This window comes from Eleutherodactylus coqui, chromosome 10, assembly GCF_035609145.1.
Source record: "Eleutherodactylus coqui strain aEleCoq1 chromosome 10, aEleCoq1.hap1, whole genome shotgun sequence".
Taxonomy (NCBI): domain Eukaryota; kingdom Metazoa; phylum Chordata; class Amphibia; order Anura; family Eleutherodactylidae; genus Eleutherodactylus; species Eleutherodactylus coqui.
Window position 1 is genome coordinate 9,117,716 of NC_089846.1, and position 17,127 is coordinate 9,134,842.

General features: G+C 47.4%; 1 protein-coding gene and 2 non-coding genes across 9 annotated transcripts in view; all 3 read right to left on the bottom strand.

The window, feature by feature from the left end:
- Nucleotides 1-2,628: 2,628 nt before the first annotated feature.
- Nucleotides 2,629-17,127, bottom strand: part of PRRC2B (proline rich coiled-coil 2B) — a 91,459-nt gene continuing 76,960 nt past the window's right edge. For 3 of the 7 annotated variants that reach the window (XM_066580200.1, XM_066580199.1, XM_066580196.1), the window contains exons 24-31: nt 16,252-16,356; nt 15,898-16,090; nt 14,948-15,045; nt 13,248-13,375; nt 12,139-12,379; nt 11,895-12,056; nt 11,686-11,777; nt 9,795-10,191 (exon numbers count right to left, since the gene is read on the bottom strand). In XM_066580200.1, coding sequence (XP_066436297.1) covers nt 10,098-10,191; nt 11,686-11,777; nt 11,895-12,056; nt 12,139-12,379; nt 13,248-13,375; nt 14,948-15,045; nt 15,898-16,090; nt 16,252-16,356 — 1,113 coding nt within the window. In that variant the 3' untranslated portion in view covers nt 9,795-10,097. Of the gene's footprint in view, nt 6,660-7,260; nt 7,647-9,792; nt 10,192-11,685; nt 11,778-11,894; nt 12,057-12,138; nt 12,380-13,247; nt 13,376-14,947; nt 15,046-15,897; nt 16,091-16,251; nt 16,357-17,127 lie in introns of those variants that run through there. The other 4 variants (XR_010786940.1, XR_010786939.1, XM_066580201.1 and 1 more) reach the window with 4 other exon arrangements.
- On the bottom strand, nt 14,806-14,889 carry LOC136581179 (small nucleolar RNA SNORD62). Its single transcript, XR_010787052.1, has one exon. It is a non-coding gene; the product is annotated as a small nucleolar RNA SNORD62 (small nucleolar RNA).
- LOC136581178 (small nucleolar RNA SNORD62) lies at nt 15,142-15,222 on the bottom strand. The gene has a single exon (XR_010787051.1). It is a non-coding gene; the product is annotated as a small nucleolar RNA SNORD62 (small nucleolar RNA).

Here is a 17,127-nt window from a genome sequence, read left to right on the forward strand (position 1 = left end):
TGAGTGTTTACCTAGGCCCCCTTCCACTCTCATCCTGAAGCTAGGTAAACAATGATTCATCACTACACGGAGATGACTTCAGCTAGGACAAAAGTCCATACCACCTCAACACTTGGAGGGGGTGGGCAGAGAGGTGGGGGATTCTATATGATCCAACAAATGAGAATCTTATATGTTACTGATGTAATCTGTTGCACGCCCATTGAAGGGCGGTTGTCATGTGTTATAATAAAAGGCTTGAGCCTCTACACATGGTAGAGACTCTCCCGGTTTTAGACAAGCATTTGTGTCTGATTCTGGTCGACGAAGTGTGCACACGATATAATTAGGAAAGCGACAAAATACCCCAAAAGCCTGCTGGAGAAAATCATAATCCAGATCAGCAGTATGCTCCCTGCATGTCCCCCCGCACTGATGCCTTAGGGGTGCTGGTGCATTAGGTCTCCACCGCATGTATGGTTGGAGGCATGGGTTACAGAGACCTCCCAGCCCACGCCCTCCTCAGTTGCCATGGATCCTTTGGTCTCAGTGAGCCAGCGGGCAAAAGGTCAGGTGAGCAGCAAAATGCAGAGTGAGTGCAGTCTTTGCGACGGCGGCACAGCAGGGACATTAACATGTCTGGCGAGAGCGATATTTGACACAGCAGCATGCAATGTGACAGCAGGGAGAAGAGTGGCGCCACGGGTACATGGACAGACGCAGCGCGGTTTGCCAGCATCGGCATTGACTGACAGTGGGGAGGAGAGGGACAGCAGCCCCGGCAGCAGCGTCTGCAGGGGAAACGGGAGCAGAGGAGAAGTATGAGCGCGGCAGCGGGGAGACAGGTGTCAGCTGCCATGGCCATGTGGGTATGAGTTCAACATCGGGTTGGGATGACATAAGCGAGCTGCCAGGTCCATTTTGGGAGGTGAGAGTCCGTGCGCTGGAAGTTACCTATCAGTGACAGCGGCCAACCCATGTTTCCACCCATGATACAGGCAGGCACGAAGGCTCTAGTACCCTATTGTACTGCCTCTAGCTTGGATACAAGATGTGATACAGGCGGGCATGGAGGCTCTAGTACCCTGTTGTACCGCCTCTAGCTTGGATACAAGATGTGACACAGGCGGGCATGGAGGCTCTAGTACCCTGTTGTACCGTCTCTAGCTTGGATACAAGATGTGATACGGGCGGGCATGGAGGCTCTAGTACCCTGTTGTACGGCTTCTAGCTTGGATACAAGATGTGATATGGGGGGCATAGAGGCTCTAGTACCCTGTTCTACCACCTTTAGTATGGTTACAATATATAATACGGACAGGAATGAAAGCTCTGATACGCTGTTGTATCACCTCTAGCTTAGATACAAGATGTGATACGGTTGGGCATGGAGGCTCTAGCTTGGATATAAGATGTGATACGGGTGGGCACGGAGGCTCTAGTACACTGTTGTATCGCCTCCAGCTTGGATACAAGATGTGATATGGGCGGGCACGGAGGCTCTAGTACCCTGTTGTATCACTTCTAGCTTGGATATAAGATGTTAAACAAATCTCATCCACACTCTGTACAAATCTACAGCAAAATGAATCTGCGATGCTAATCTTAAATCCGCACTGTAAATTCCTGCTACAGATTTTCGCCTTTCATGTGTTTTTTGTCTTTGATTCGCCCCCTGTGATTGCACCCCAACAGTTTAGTGACTGTCTCAGAGCTGCAGCATCTACCCTCCTATACTCCTAGTGGTTGGGACTCTGACAGCTCTGATCTGGGACTATAGGCCCGTACTGCGGTGCCCCCTAGGGCGATGAAACATTAGACATCCCATCATATTGTCTCCAGATACAGACGAAGATGCTACAATCAGATTCCAGCTCTTGTACATCGCAGGCTCTTTTAAGGGTGCCTTCACACTGGTGATGAAATCGCACAATTTCCCAGCGCTGCGAGAAGTCGCAAAAACATGAAGCTAATGGCTTCAAACAGCTCCATGCACATGTGCGATGTCTGAACGCTTGCGATGCAGCAATAAAACTAAAAATTGTAGCATCCCCATTCTTTTTGCAATCCCACCCTATTGTTTCCAAAGGGGTCGGCGGCGGCAGCAGCGCCAACCCTATTGAAATAAATGGGAGATGCCCGCAATCCTCTGCCACTGATGTGAATTATAAGCCCCCTCCCCCCGAAAATAATCAATGAACTGTAGGAAAAAAAAATATATATATTAATACATCACCTTGGAAGACGCGCCAGAAAAGACAGCGCCTCCAAGGTGATGTATTCATCCCCCCCCCCACAGTTCATGGATTATTTTCAGGGGGAATCCAGGACTTCAGAGGGATTGCGAGAGCGATATGGGGGGGGGGGGCGTCAATCACATCCAGATATCGCTCTCACCAGTGTGCAGGAGCCCTAAGAATGAGGGGAAATCTGATTGGTTGCACAATGGCCCCTCGTATTGAAGGGGTTGTCCATGATGAGGGATCCCCTCTGGGGTGGATCACATTCACTCATTCTTAGACCCCTACAGCACAGTCCCAATTATGCCGACTGAAGCCGGGCTGGACTTTACTGTAACCCCGCCATGCTGTAAAAGGTGACATATGCCGAGCGTCCAAACAGACATGAATGTAAAAACACGACACCAGATTTGAGAAAAGCAGATTTTGCTTTATTTTTTTTTATGTATTTTTTTAACATTTTTTTATTATTTAAATGAGAATTCTTCCAGATGATAAGAGCTAATAATACAATCACATCGTTTAAGGAAAGGGTGACCGAGAGAGGACATGAAATGAACCGGAAACGAGGTATGTAGGGCAGGGGGTGGTCTGACACCAGGCGGTGACGGTCAGGAGGTTTTATTCTCTGTCATTTTTTTGGGTCACTTAAAAAGTTCTCTCTGAATAGATTTTTAAAAAAATATAAAAACACTCGGTATCTATCAGCTCCCTGGAGACGGCTGCACAGGGTCATTCCCACTGGAGGGAGAGATTATCTGGCGTTTGCTCTGCGTTGCGGACCCCCGGCGTACGAGAAACCATTCACCTTTTTGTGGTAAAACTCTTAGAAATATGATATGTGATTGCAGATCATTGACTTCAAAGCGAACGCCCTTCACCTGCATAGAATGCAGGCAGCCATTTCTAAAGGCTCCCCCAGTATCATCAAACAGAGGGAAGCTTCCCCCTGTGACATCACACAGTAACTCCTTCCTAACCCCAGTGACATCACAGAAACTAAAGGGAATTTTCCCACCCCCTAGTGACATCACACAAAAGGTAAGCTTTTCCACACACATCCCATGACATTACACAGAGGGATGCTCTCCACCCCAGTCATCTCACAGAGGAAATCCTTCTCAACCCCCAGTGATATTATACAAAGGGAACCCTTCCCATCCCCTATGACATTACAAATAGGGACGTTTTCCCACCCTCCAGTGACATCACACAAACCCCTTCTCACCTCACCCCCAGTGAGATCAGAGGAAACACCTCCCACCCCCCAGTGACATCACGCAGAGAAACTCCTTCCCAATACCACTAACATAACACACAGGGAACCCTTCCCAATCCCCAGTGAATTATACAGAGGGATGCTCCCCACCCTAGTGACATCACAGAGGAAATCCTTCTCAACCCCAGTGACTTTATATAAAGGGAACCCTTCCCAACCCGTGACATTACAAATAGAGAAGCTTTCCCACCCTCCAGTGATATCATCTCACATAAACTCCTTTCCACGCCCCCTGTGACATCATACAGAGGTAACTCTTGCCACCCCCTGTGATATCATACAGAGGTAACCCTTGCCACCCCCTGTGACATCATACAGAGGAAACCCTTTCAAATTCCCCAGTACCACCACACAGGAAACCCTGTGTTCAGTGACATCCCAGAGAAACTCCTTCCCACTCTCCAGTGACATCACACAAAGGGAGGCTCTTACCCCCAGTGACATCACACAAAGGAACTCCTCCTACCCTTACTTCCCATGTGATATTACAAATACCTGGGGGGGAAAAATGGCTGCCACAATTACAGGTGGTTAGGTGGACGCTTTGAATTTTCTTAAGGACACTGCTGTTGACCACGGCCTCACAATGTAAATGCCTAAACAAACTAGATGCAGCAGCAACATCCGGTGAGAAGGAAATTTATAATATATACAAAGACATAGCACAGACTAAACTGGAAGCGAGGTAAAGCTGGTTGAAATAGTTTTCAGTTTGCTACTACATACACACTGTACACTGCATATATACACAACCAGACTAAGATCCTTATATTGAGCCAGGACGCGGGACAAGGGGCGAGCATGTTGAAAACCGTAGAGGATTGCAAGTGGTCTTGGTGGGATTTGTAGGCTGGATATGGCTAAAAGCTGAGGGGTCTGTTGGCAATTTTTTTTGGGAAGGGGTCCCAACAGTGTCTCTACAACAGGTCAGTAAGTGAAACCCTTTTTAAGAAAGCAAGAGCAAGGGAGGTTCCTTTAGCTCTGGGCCCACCCATGCGGAACAACTGAGGTTGAGGCCAATATATAAACTGAACAGATGGAGATCCCATAACTGAGGCTACAAGAGAATGTCCAAAAGGCTTCTAAGAACTCTATACATACATTTTGCATTCAGGAAATTCCTACCAGTAGTTGTTGGAAAGTAACATGACGTGTTCTGGACTGTACCGTTATATGGGCGCCTGCAAGAAATACGGTTAGATGTAAATAATGGGGCAGAACCAGATACCTGCTCCTATATAATGTACACTATGCTGCATAATGAAAAGGTCCACAATTTTCTAATATACTTTGTGTTTTAATATTGCACAGCTTTAGATCTCTGCTTGCCGTCAGTGAATGTAAATACACACTGACCTAGTCCTGCTCTGTACGGTATATTTGAGCTGGGGGGATAGGACAGGTTCCCAGCCTCTAGATATACACAATATATGTAGCCATGGGCCAAATGAAACTAGAGATGCTAAACACTGTGAAGGGAAACACAAAGAATACAAGGACGTTGTAGAACTTTAAGGCCTCTTTATGCAGATGGGTGGGGGGGGAGGAATAGTGATGTAGTCGCTGAATACACTGTAATCTGTAACGGGCTGGTGACATAACTCAGAAGTTAAGTGCCATTGATGGTGCGATGGGGGGTGGATATCCAGGAAAGGCTCGTAATGGACTGAACCAAGAGGCACAATTAGCGCATTCACAAATTCATCATTCTTGCTGTTAACTCTGACGTGTAATTGTGATTAGTATGTAACAATCTACCGATAACCCCACAATTTGTAACAGACCGGACAGGGACGAAGGGGGTTATAGTCTTCCTGGTTAGGCTCGTGCAGTTTTGTGCCATCTTGTCCCAAACTCCTTTAATTCCACCAATGACCCATAGCCTCAAAACTTAAAGCTGCAAAAAACATCAATGCTTTCTCCCACCGGGATTGATAGGGCAAAGATTATATTAGACTATACAATTTCTGACAAGCCAAATTATGCCTCTAGTCCCTACCAATTCAGCCCCGAACTGTGAATTACACCAAAACTACCGGTACTGTAAATTCAGCCAGTGTGTAACTTAGAACGTTGCATTGACGAGAGGACCCTGTGCTCACTTCTCCTAAAGCTAAGGCTTCCTTCATCTACGTCTTTGGATCCAATGTATCATAAAACAAAAAGAGCAAACCTGAGGGGCCCCAAAGGGTGCGGGAGGTGAAAGGGCCACACTACGCATCAGTAAAGTGTTCGATCCACCAGACTTTACAATCTATTCTCCTCTTTGTACCTGACACACGACGACAGGTGAATTTGAGGAGCGATTCACTCATCATTCGAGTACATTCGTGCTTATTGTATTTATGGCATTCTCCAAGGAACACTAATCCATCAGGTTATGTCTATTGTTTGTACTGAGGGGGCGGGGCATAATAAAGTCGGTCATGCTCCGCCCCCTCAGTCCCTGTCTAGGCATAATATGACGGATTTAGATTCTCCTAATGAGTTTCTTTAAATGCAATTCCATGGAGTTCTGCAAAAGTTTTCCACAGCAAGAACAGTTTCTTTAAAAAGAAGTCACGGCAGACTGTACGTATTAGGATGGGGGTTTGTGCGACTTTAGTTGTACCAGTTTGTCGGCGCTACTGGCATGTATGAACAAACCCCTAACAACATCGTTCCCAAACTGACTCCCCAGCTGCTGCAAAACTACAACTCTCAGCAGGCTGAGATTTTTGTTTTTGCAACAGCTGTAAAGCGACAGCTTGGAGATCATTGTACTTAGCACGAAAATGCTAATACGGGTCTTTATTTTCTCGCCATCACACATGGCAGCACAGGGTGCTGATAACTCAGGTGTAGTCCTAAGATTCATGCCATCTGCTTTACCCCAAAATACGAGGATACGTTGCTGCATTCTACACTAATGATGCCCCAGTCTGGACAGATCTGAAACTGAATAAAAAGAAGGGATTAAAAGTCGTTACATATGTAAGGATACGAGAGAAAAAAAAAGTTAAGTAAAGGGTCGTTTAAAAACATAAGAAACGAGTGATACAAATCCGCTGCTGTGTGTCAGTTTTAAGGTGGAAGAAGGGGACATGAGACGCCAACAAATCACGGACTGCGTGGTCACATGATGAAGGGGGGTGAGGGCAGCAAAAGTAAAGGCTTAAGGCCTCATGTCCACGGGGAAAATCAGATCCGCTGCAGATTCTCCATGTAGAATCTGCAGCGGGTCCCTCCTGCCCCGCGGACATGAGGGCTGAAAATAAGAATTTAAAAGTATTTACCATCCGGCGCGGGCGGAGAAGATCAGCTGTTCCTCACGGCCGGATCTTCATTTTCGGCCGGCGGATGAATTCCTGACGCCGGCGGCACGTCGCCGGCACGTCGCCGACGTGCCGCGCGCATGCGCCGGGCACATCCGCCGAGCCGAAGCAAGGAAGATGCGGCCGTGAGGAACAGCTGACCTTCCCCGCCCGCGCCGGATGGTAAATACTTTAAATTCCTATTTTAGGTCTCCCGCGGATCCGGACGGCTTCCATAGGCTTCAATAGAAGCCCGCGGGAGCCGTCCCCGCGGGAGACCCGCACGAAAATGGAGCATGGTCCGGATTTTTCCATGCTCCATTTTTTTTAAAATGCCTTTTATTGACGATCCGCGGGTATTTATCTACCCGCGGGTGGTCAATGCATCCCTATGGGATGCGGATCCGCATGCGGGAGATCCGCTGCGGATCTTAAATCATAATTTGCCCGTGGACATGAGCCCTAAGACGCTCCTGTGTCAACGAAGGAGTCCATTTAGCAAGAATTAACTCTAAGGATGCGGATACAGGTAGTTTTTTTTGTTTGTTTTTCTCCAAGGGGGTCACTGTCCGCCTGTCCATGTGACTGTGGAGGTAACGGAGGAGGAGGCTCTCAAACCAGGAAGAATCCAAAAAAGGAAGTGGAGGAAACAGAGGTGGCATGGGAGGCGATAAGAACATGTTATTTACAAAAGAAAACAATGGGAACTGCTTCTCAGGCTGCGCTCTCCTCCATTTTCGCCACTGAAGGCTTGATGGCCCCTGTCCGAACCGGCTTCATCTGACTCGCAGCGGGCTGATCAGGAAGTTTGGGAGAAACCAGGCCGCACTTATCGTCAGTCCTCGGTTTTACCTGCTGGAAAAAAAAAATGAATGTTCAGTTTAAAAATAAATAAATAAATAAATGAGGCTGCCTTGTAGGAAAACTATCAGCATGGCAGATCATCAATAATAGACTGGCAGGGGTCTGCCATCCAGGAACCTGATGATCAATGGTTTGCGAGTCATACAATGAGCTGATTTCTGTAGAAAGCTGATAGCTTGCAATACCAAGCCCGGCCACTGCAGTGGGAATGGAGCTATCTGCTTCCTGCAGAAATCAGCTCAGCACACAAGTACACAGGTCTAGGGAAGAGCTGACTCAGGTCCCTGACAATGGAACCCTGCTGATCTACTGTTGACAACCTTAACCTGCTGGTAAGCCATAAGTTTACAACCGCACAACCCCTTCCAGGGTGCGTTCACACCTAGTATATTTTGGTGTGGATCAGTACCATTTAGCGTGGATTTTGATGTTGTTTTTGCCAGGTGAAACCTGCTGCAGATTCATGCCAAATTCCACCCTAAAAGGTTCTTGTCGGGACTTTTTCTTGCCACTCAGGTCATCAATAGGTGATCAGTGGGAGGTTTGTCACTCGGGAGTCCCCACGCTGATAAGCTGTCTGCAGGGTCCACTGTCAGTGCAATAGAGCTGGAGGCAGATAGCCCTGTCAACACTGCAGAAGCCAGGCCGACATAACATTGAATTCAATGGGACTTGCGCATGCAGTACCAACTCGGGCTGCTGCTGTTTGGACAGAGCCATTTACTTCCAGCTCTGTCTGACTTGGCAAACAGCTGATCGACGGGGATGCCAAGCTACAAATCCCCAACGATCAATAGTAAAGTCCCAGGAAACACCTTCAAATGTCATAAGGGCAGAACAATACCCTATGTATCAAAAAGCTGTAGTCTGCACATAGGGCTGTGCTGCATTATCCAGCACACAGAGCGGAGGCCCCCCGCCTCAAGCAAGTGAGGGGCTTCAGCTGAAGTTCAGAAGACAGAAGGGGATGTCACATAATTTGGGGTGGGGTGGAATAATGTGGTTTACCAGTCTTCTGTAAATACAATGAGTCCCATAGATCGTTTATGGACTCAGGACCAGGGCACCCAGACAGAGTATTGCTCTGCTCATTGCCTTCCCGTTCCAGCACTGTCAGCCCGCCAACTCACTGCGAGGAAGGACTCCTTCAGTGCGTACGCTATCCTCTTATTGGGATACAAGAGAAAAGCACAGGTAGTGAAGGAGTTCATTCTCTACAAAACTGGCGAGTCTGCGGTCGGACAGCGCTGAAATGGGGAGGCAGGCGAGACATCCCCCGTCCTATGAGCCAATAAGCATACCGATCCCTGCTGGGCAGCTGGAGGCCGTCTATCAGTCACAGCTGGCAGCAGATGCCAGCTTCTGAGCCCGTACCGTGTACAGGACACAAGTTCACATCCTGTAGCATTAGGTAGCAGGCAGCCAGGACGTAAACTTACCTCCTATGGAACTAAGGGGTTAATTCCACGCCATTTGCAAAATCACGGCTTGATGTTCGTGAATAAAAATATTTGTTTAAATCCAGAAGCTAAAAACTTGTAAAAATATAAAAACCCCAATACATCTCGCAGCTGAGAATTTGCTACAAATGGCATCCAGTGCCACCAATCCACTGTAAGCAAAACAGGCCAATACTATGTATCTGCACGGATACAATGTAGCAAAAATATCAGGGTAGGAGAGCGATTTGTGCTGCTGATGTATTTACCATGCAGAAACTTGTCTGATATAGCTATAGAAGGCTGGACCAATTTGACCTTTGGGGAAGCCAGCTTCCAATAGGTGGCGCTACAGAGGCACTGTACCATCTTGTATTTGCATATCTCCATTTCCCAAGGAGCATTGCACGGCCTATAAGTCTCTTTCCACCTACTTGGTGCTCTCCACAAAGAGAAACATAACCCCACCCAACATATGGAGAGTATACAGCAGTGAGAGGCATGATGTAAGGACGGGGTTTTCAGTCTTTGGAAGTAAACAAGAATGTTCCTATTCACAGACAGCAAGCAGTGACCTTGAAGATGGCGAGGAGGGAAACACAAAGAGTATATCAGCAGAGTACTTAATACTAAAGCGAATGAACTTTATTTAAAATAGGACTGGATGAGCCCTTTAAGAAAGGAACATTTAAAGAGCTGCACAATGAGTAATGAAGAAGCCGATAGGACAACTGGACACAAAACAAATACGTCACCATAACAGCAGGCAGACGGGGCGCAAGGATGGCATTTAGGGCAAAGCTTTTACTACAGATACAAAGACCACAGATTTTCTCCATGCAAACCTAGCTGAGCAGGCAGGATATACGACCACTAGGCCTGGTCCATAACACCATCCTCAATGTCCCTAGTAGTAGGGTCCCCTGGATCTCATAGGAGGGGCCCGCTGCTTCTGATCCAGTGATGGACAAAGTCTACATACATATGGAAGAGGAAGGGACACTTAATCACAGGACTTTACCTGTTGAGAATAGTGTCCCAAGTTGGCAGATGGCCCCGGTCCGGGTGACTTCCCACTGGGACTAGCTGAAGCTGGCCTTAAAATGAAAGGCAACCGATTGAGAGAAGGTAAAGAGCAAAACCACAACTACTACTGGTGCCTGGAAGGATATGGACTATGGGGGAAGTAAAGAGATGAGGAGAGGACTTATGGAGATGTGTGAAAGAAGAGACAAAGTGGAGGCATATCCTGCCATCATCCACCTGGTGCCTGACTGCACTGTTCAATGTGGCATGGGGTGAGGTGTGGACCATTCATGAAGTAAGCTACAGGAGGCCATGCATCATAGAATAGAAGAGACAGAGAAGACAATCAATATAACACGCACCTAAAAATAAAGAAACTGCATACCATCTTACATCAGCACCGATATTTGTCCTTACCGTACTGCTACGTTTTTCCACGTTCACATACAGAATCAATGTATTAATAGTATATATGCATTACTTATCCTGTATTATACTCCAGAGCTGCACTCACTATTCTGCTGGTGGAGTAACTATGTACATACATTACTTATCCTGTACTGATCCTGAGTTTCATCCTGTATTATACTCCAGAGCTGCACTCACTATTCTGCTGGTGGAGTCACTGTGTACATACATTACTTATCCTGTATTATACTCCAGAGCTGCACTCACTATTCTTCTGGTGGAGTCACTGTGTACATACATTACTTATCCTATACTGATCCCGAGTTGCATCCTGTATTATACCCCAGAGCTGCACTCACTATTCTGCTGGTTGAGTCACGGTGTACATATATTACTTATGTACTGATCCTGAGTTCCATCATGTATTATACTCCAAAGCTGCACTCCCTATTCTGCTGGTGGAGTCACTGTGTACATACATTACTTATCCTGTACTGCTCCTGAGTTCCATCCTGTATTATACTCCAGAGCTGCACTCACTATTCTGCTGGTGGAGTCACTGTGTACATACATTACTTATCCTGTACTGCTCCTGAGTTCCATCCTGTATTATACTCCAGAGCTGCACTCACTATTCTGCTGGTGGAGTCACTGTGTTACATACATTATTTATCCTGTACTGATCCCGAGTTCCATCCTGTATTATACTCCAGAGCTGCACTCACTATTCTACTGGCTGCGACTGGAAACAGTCACTAAGCTGGTTGACAGACAGCCCTCTGACAACTTAGCTGAGCTCTTATAAAAGCAGGGAGAGAGTTTTCCTATATATTATATGATGCTTCCCAGAATGCAAATCACCAGAATAAACTCTGTACAAGTATTGAACAAGGCAGGGAATATTGCATGAGTTCCGCTCTGAAGTCTGCAGGCGTTTATAGACTTACTCAACACTTCTATGGGTGTAAAGGTCATTTATATCATTCCCTTGCATGCAGAACCATCAGCCACTCCACATGGACACATTTTCAATTAGAGCAAGCAGACATACAAGCGAGCTGCCGCTGTAGACAGGAGTTACCCCCCACGTGGTGGTGAGGGGCGGAAAGAGGGGGGCGGACGACAGTTACATGCAAGAGAAAGGGCAAAAGTCTTACCGATATGAGTGCTGTGCTTGCACAGAGGCGGCGGTCTGCATACTCTGCTTGCCTTCTGTGAAGTGAAATCCCTTCATCTCCATCTGAGAGGACTGCAGAGGAAACAACGAATAAACGAGATCCTTCAGAGCAGAGATCTGCAGGGTGGGGTGGGGCTTATAACTGAGGAGTGGGTCCCCGTACACGCAGGCATGTAACCCATCACTCACTTCTCGACTGGTGGTCAGGACTGAAGGCTGCATCCTCCGCGGAGCGCCCACTGGCATGTTCTGTCCCTGTGGGATCTGAATGGATTGCGGTAGAAGCATTGGCTGCTGTCCAGAGTTATAGCGAGGCATCCCGAGCTGAGAGCCAGCCATTGGCATGGTTAACTGGAACACAGAAGGGTTAGTGTGAAACGTGGGCAGAACTGGCTGTGAATGTGGCAGAGATGTAGAGAAGTGTCCAGCTGACCTGTGTGAGAGGGGAGTCCATCATCTGAGAGGCCCCCATGCCCGCCGCCTGGTTCAGCTGACTTTCATATACAAGCTGCTGACTCCCACTCAAAGGCTGGTAAGGGGAAGCGGGCTGCGTCTTCACCATCTCCAGAGGCTGCATTCCAGGAAACGGAGAGTACTGAGGTTTGAGTCCGGTGCCACTGGTCAGAACCATGGCACTCGGCTGCGACAAGCTGGGATGCATATACACCTGGGACCTGGGGGTACAACATGCACAGGCAATTATTACCACTGCCACCTTCTCTGTAGCACGATCATTCCATACACCGATTGGCCCTTTATTAGCGCCCCCGGCCCTTTAACGATTGACACTTCTCTGTATAGAAATGATCATTGTGACCTCGGAGTGCAGCATAAAATCAAGTGACAGGTTTTCCGTGGGTCTGTTTCAATGTGAATTCACAATATATGGGAAAACCCAGTGATCTGGGAGACTTCCAACGAGACCTGGTCATCGGTGCTAGACTAGCTGGGCCAGGATTTCACTGCCAACTACATGGGATTTTCCGATTTAACGGTGTGGAGAGTATACAGAGAACAGCATGATTGAGGAAAAGCATCCAGCGAAAGGGGATTCTGTGGACGTAAACAACTCGTCACTGAAAGGGGTCGGAGGAGGATGTCAGGAATCGCTCTGTCCAACAGTCAGCTGAATGCAATGCTGGTGCTCCAACTGATATGTTCAAATGCAAATTCATTGTTCCTTAGCACAGATGGCCTATAACAGCAGATGACCAGTTCTATGAAAAACTGAAAGCCGCGAAGCTATACAAAAACTGGATCAGTGAGCAGTGGAAAAACATTGCAAATCCATATTTCTGTTGCACCTGCCATTGGGAGGGTAAGAATATGGCTCAAGCAGCATGAATCGATGGCTCCTTTCTGCCAGGCTGGTGGAGTAATGGTGTGGGGAATGCTTTCTTGGCACACCCTGGGTCCTCTGCTTCCTGTGGATGGGCACGACAACAATTTCTGCAGCTCTGAAGCCAAAGGAGGTCCAATATGCTACTATATGGGGGGCTCTAATAGGGTGGCCATTCCGTGTATAATAAATTGTTGCATTACCTAAAGGGTTGCATGGAGCTGTACATTTCTTGTGACTGGGACACGGGCAATCCTCCTCTCATGCTCAGCTGAGCCTGAGCTTGCAGCGATGTGTGGAGAGACATGGGAATCTGCTGGGCAGCTGCAGCCTGTGGAAAAGCACAAAATAGAGGTAAGCAGAGTATAAAGGGAAAGCGATACATTGTACAAACACACAAAATGCCTGTTATACCCTGTAACAATAGGGAATATTGTCAGAGAGCACTAGGGTGAGGGCAATATGCCATAAGTGCCTGTGCAGACTGGGTATGAGCTTTAATTGTGTCACAGGGATTCTTTATGCAAATGAGATGGTACAATTTCCCAGGGAGCATTGCTTGGCCCATCAGTCTCCTCACGCCTACTTGGCACTCTCCACCAGGGGGGAACAGTAACCCTCCCGAGAGATTCCCTGTGACACGATGAAAGGGGTGGTCTCCCCTCAGTCTCTCCCCTTGAATGTAGGCATTCAAAGGGTTAAAAGGCGGAGAATAGAGATTCCTTTGACCTGTGCTGTTAAATGGAACCTGTCAGTCGTTCATATTGCTAAAAAGTACTAATAGCAGTACAATTACGTAGCATCCCATCATCCAACACTGTTTTTTCTATAACCATGGCTAAAAACTTTTGAAAATGTCCCGCACGCAATGTAAATGAGGCAGAGCGGTCCGGTGGGCAGGCGGGCTTTCTCTTCTAGCTGCATGCAGAGCCAAAAAGTCCACCCTACTAGCCTCCTCTGAAATCTCTGATTCCTCGTGTCTGAGGTCAGATACCGGCGCATACACAGGTAACCTCCGCGATTCTGCCCATAGAAGGGCCAGTTTATCTGTGCATGTGCCAGTATCAGACCTCCTGGTGCAACGCATGAGGTTTAACAGCGATGGCATCCACTATGTCATCCACGTCACAGGAGGCCAGCAGGACGGACTTTTCCTGCTCTGCATGCAGCAAGCACCCACTGGATGGCTCTGCCCCATTTACATGCCACGCGGGACATTTTCAAACGCCCAAATACTCAGGTATGCTTCTAGCCACGGTGACTGCAAAAACTGAGTGATGCTACAGAATTGTACCGCTGTTATTAATTCATATAGCTAAAAACGGCTGACAGCTTCCTTTTAATTCCGAGCTGCAGGCTTATATTACAGTCTTTGCCCCGCTGCTGATCACATTTGCACTGATGATCATGTGGGAGCCCGCAAGTACTCTCACTGTGACGCTCATCTGTCTACCGCTCAGGAGCAGCATTGTCATTCTGGGTCTTCAAATGGCTAATCCATCGAACCGCATTCAATGGGCTCGATCGTTTCCATTTCATAAGCCAGAAAGACAGTGCGAGGTATCTCACATAGATTAACCGCCATATTGGAAAGTCTATGTGAGAGATCACGCACTTCTAATGACCATAACGGCCGAGTATAGGAAACGTCCCGAACACCCAGACCAGATTCACTCCATGGAGGATTCCAGCCTCATTGGTTTCACAGTATGATGTCAAGGAACATATTGATCCTATTGTGCATTAAATATATTGTATCAGCCTCTCAGCCATAACAACATCTCTACAGCTCTCTTCTGAGCACGTGTAGAAGAGTCAGAAGGATCCATTGAAACATCATGGAGGCGGACAAATGCGTCGCGTTAAGTAGAAGACACCATAGACTATGCTGGAGAACACGGACCTGCTGGTATCCTTGCTGCTGAGGTATCGTCTGCTGGACCAGGCGCGGCTGACCTGCAAACATGTGGCTTTCCAGGTAGAGAGGAGGAATGTGGTTACCTTGAAGACAGAAAGACACAAAGGAGATGAGAAATCCTCGGTGCAGAGAAAAGCTGCGCCGAATGGTTGAAGTGTGTTACAATCACTACAGCAAAGTCTCTCAGTAACGGAGTCTCCTCAGGTCCCTTCAGAGCACAAAGCGAAGGGTCGGAAGGATCCATAGAATCATCACAGAGATGGAACGGACGACTACAACAAAACCTCACCATCTTGTGTTACATCAGGCCATCTCCACTCACACCCAGAGCTGCATTCAATACTCGTCTCCCCCTAGAAGCAGACGGGGATGGTATAATGTGGTACAGTGTATCATGGGAGACTGTTATTCTTCACTATCAGACTACAGAACAGTGTAAAATAATCAAGAAAAGCCAGGGACAACTTCATATGAGGCAGCAGAGTTATGAATGCAGCTCTTGATGGGACTTGAGTATATAGGTATAGCAGTTAAAGGGGTTATCCCACCAAAGGCAGTTATGCCCTATCCACAGGATAGAGATTATTAAGCTGATCAGCGGGAATTTGACTGCTGGGACTCCCATCGATTACAAGAACAAGTGCAGATCCTTCCCTGAATGAATGTTGCAGCAATAATACATGCACACTGCTGCTACATGCATTTCAACAGGACTGCCATAGAGCACATTATCCAGCAGCCCCAATGAAATCCATGGAGAGACAGCACGCATATGCAACCACCACTCCATTCGGGGACATCCAGGATCTCAGTTCTCATTTTCAGTTAGGGTCCCAGCAGCGATCAGATAGTAACCCCCATCTTATTGATAGGAGAAGCTACTTTGCTGAGATAACCCCTTTAATGTCGGCAAAAGGGTAAGAAAAGAAAAATACCTGGAAGAGATGCTGAAGGGGCTACAGAGGCAACGGGCATGGGTGGCATTGACACCCCACCAAATGAGCTGTAATTGACACCTGTTGAGGTTCCCACACTAGACGGTGGCTGTATTCCTGAGCCAGGGCCGGCTGGAGAACTCTGTTCTGGCAGACTGGGCGAGTTTTCCCAGGCTTTGCGGGCAGACTCCATCTGCAGGTTAGAGAGTACAAATACATTAAAATGCATTGAATCCAAATCGATCGTACGAGGGAGCAACTGTTAGCATCCAACGGCATAGCATTTCACTCTGCAGGTTAATGCACTGTAAATGGACAGGAGAGCACAATAAGGGTGGGTGAGGAGAGCGTTACCTTCAGTGTAAGGTCGGCAGTGGGGTATGACATGGGGTTTAGTCCCATTCCTTGCTGTAGATGGTGATCTCTTCTCAGCATGGGTATGGATTGTGACAGACCAGCCTAAAACCAGAGCAAACAAAACCGTACTAAGTCTGAGATGGAAGGAAACAATTCTTATCACTATAGCACAAGTACTTAAAAGGGTTGTCCAGGGTTAGAGAAAAATGGCTGCTTTTCTCCAATGGTAGCAGCACCACACCTGTCTGTAGATTGTCCGGTATAGCATTTCTGTCGCATGCACATAGATGGTGCTGAGATGCAATACCGGACAAGACTTAAACAGGGGTGGCACTTTTCTAGAAGAACGAAACCATGTGTTTTTTTTAATATTGGACCATTTCCTGTAGAACTGATCCTCTGGCCCTGGGATAAACTTCTGACCAGGGAGCAGAGGGGCCATTATATTACCTGCCCCAGGTACTCAGGCCTCATTTTTTGGTCTTGCATGATGACCAATGCAATCTTCTGACTACCTAATACAAACTGTGCATTGCTAGCGTGTTAGAATATTGATGCACTACAGCTGCTCGGTTCTGCCAGCGCAGCTTAGATGATCAGCGTCAGCCAAGCAAAGAACAGCAAGAAGTGCCTTGGACTTGCAGAGCGTATTTGGTAGTTAGAAGATTGCGACAGCCATCCTGCAAGACCAAAAATGAGACCCAAAAACCAATGGATCTGAGGGATACTGGCGCACAGGATGGATAGCACATAACACCCACCACCCCTGTTCTTGGACCAAATGTTGTCCTGGGACTGGAGGGTTGCTTTAACACAGATATAAGACACTCTGTTCAAGAATTGAACACCTTTAAAAGTTTTGCCAAATTAATC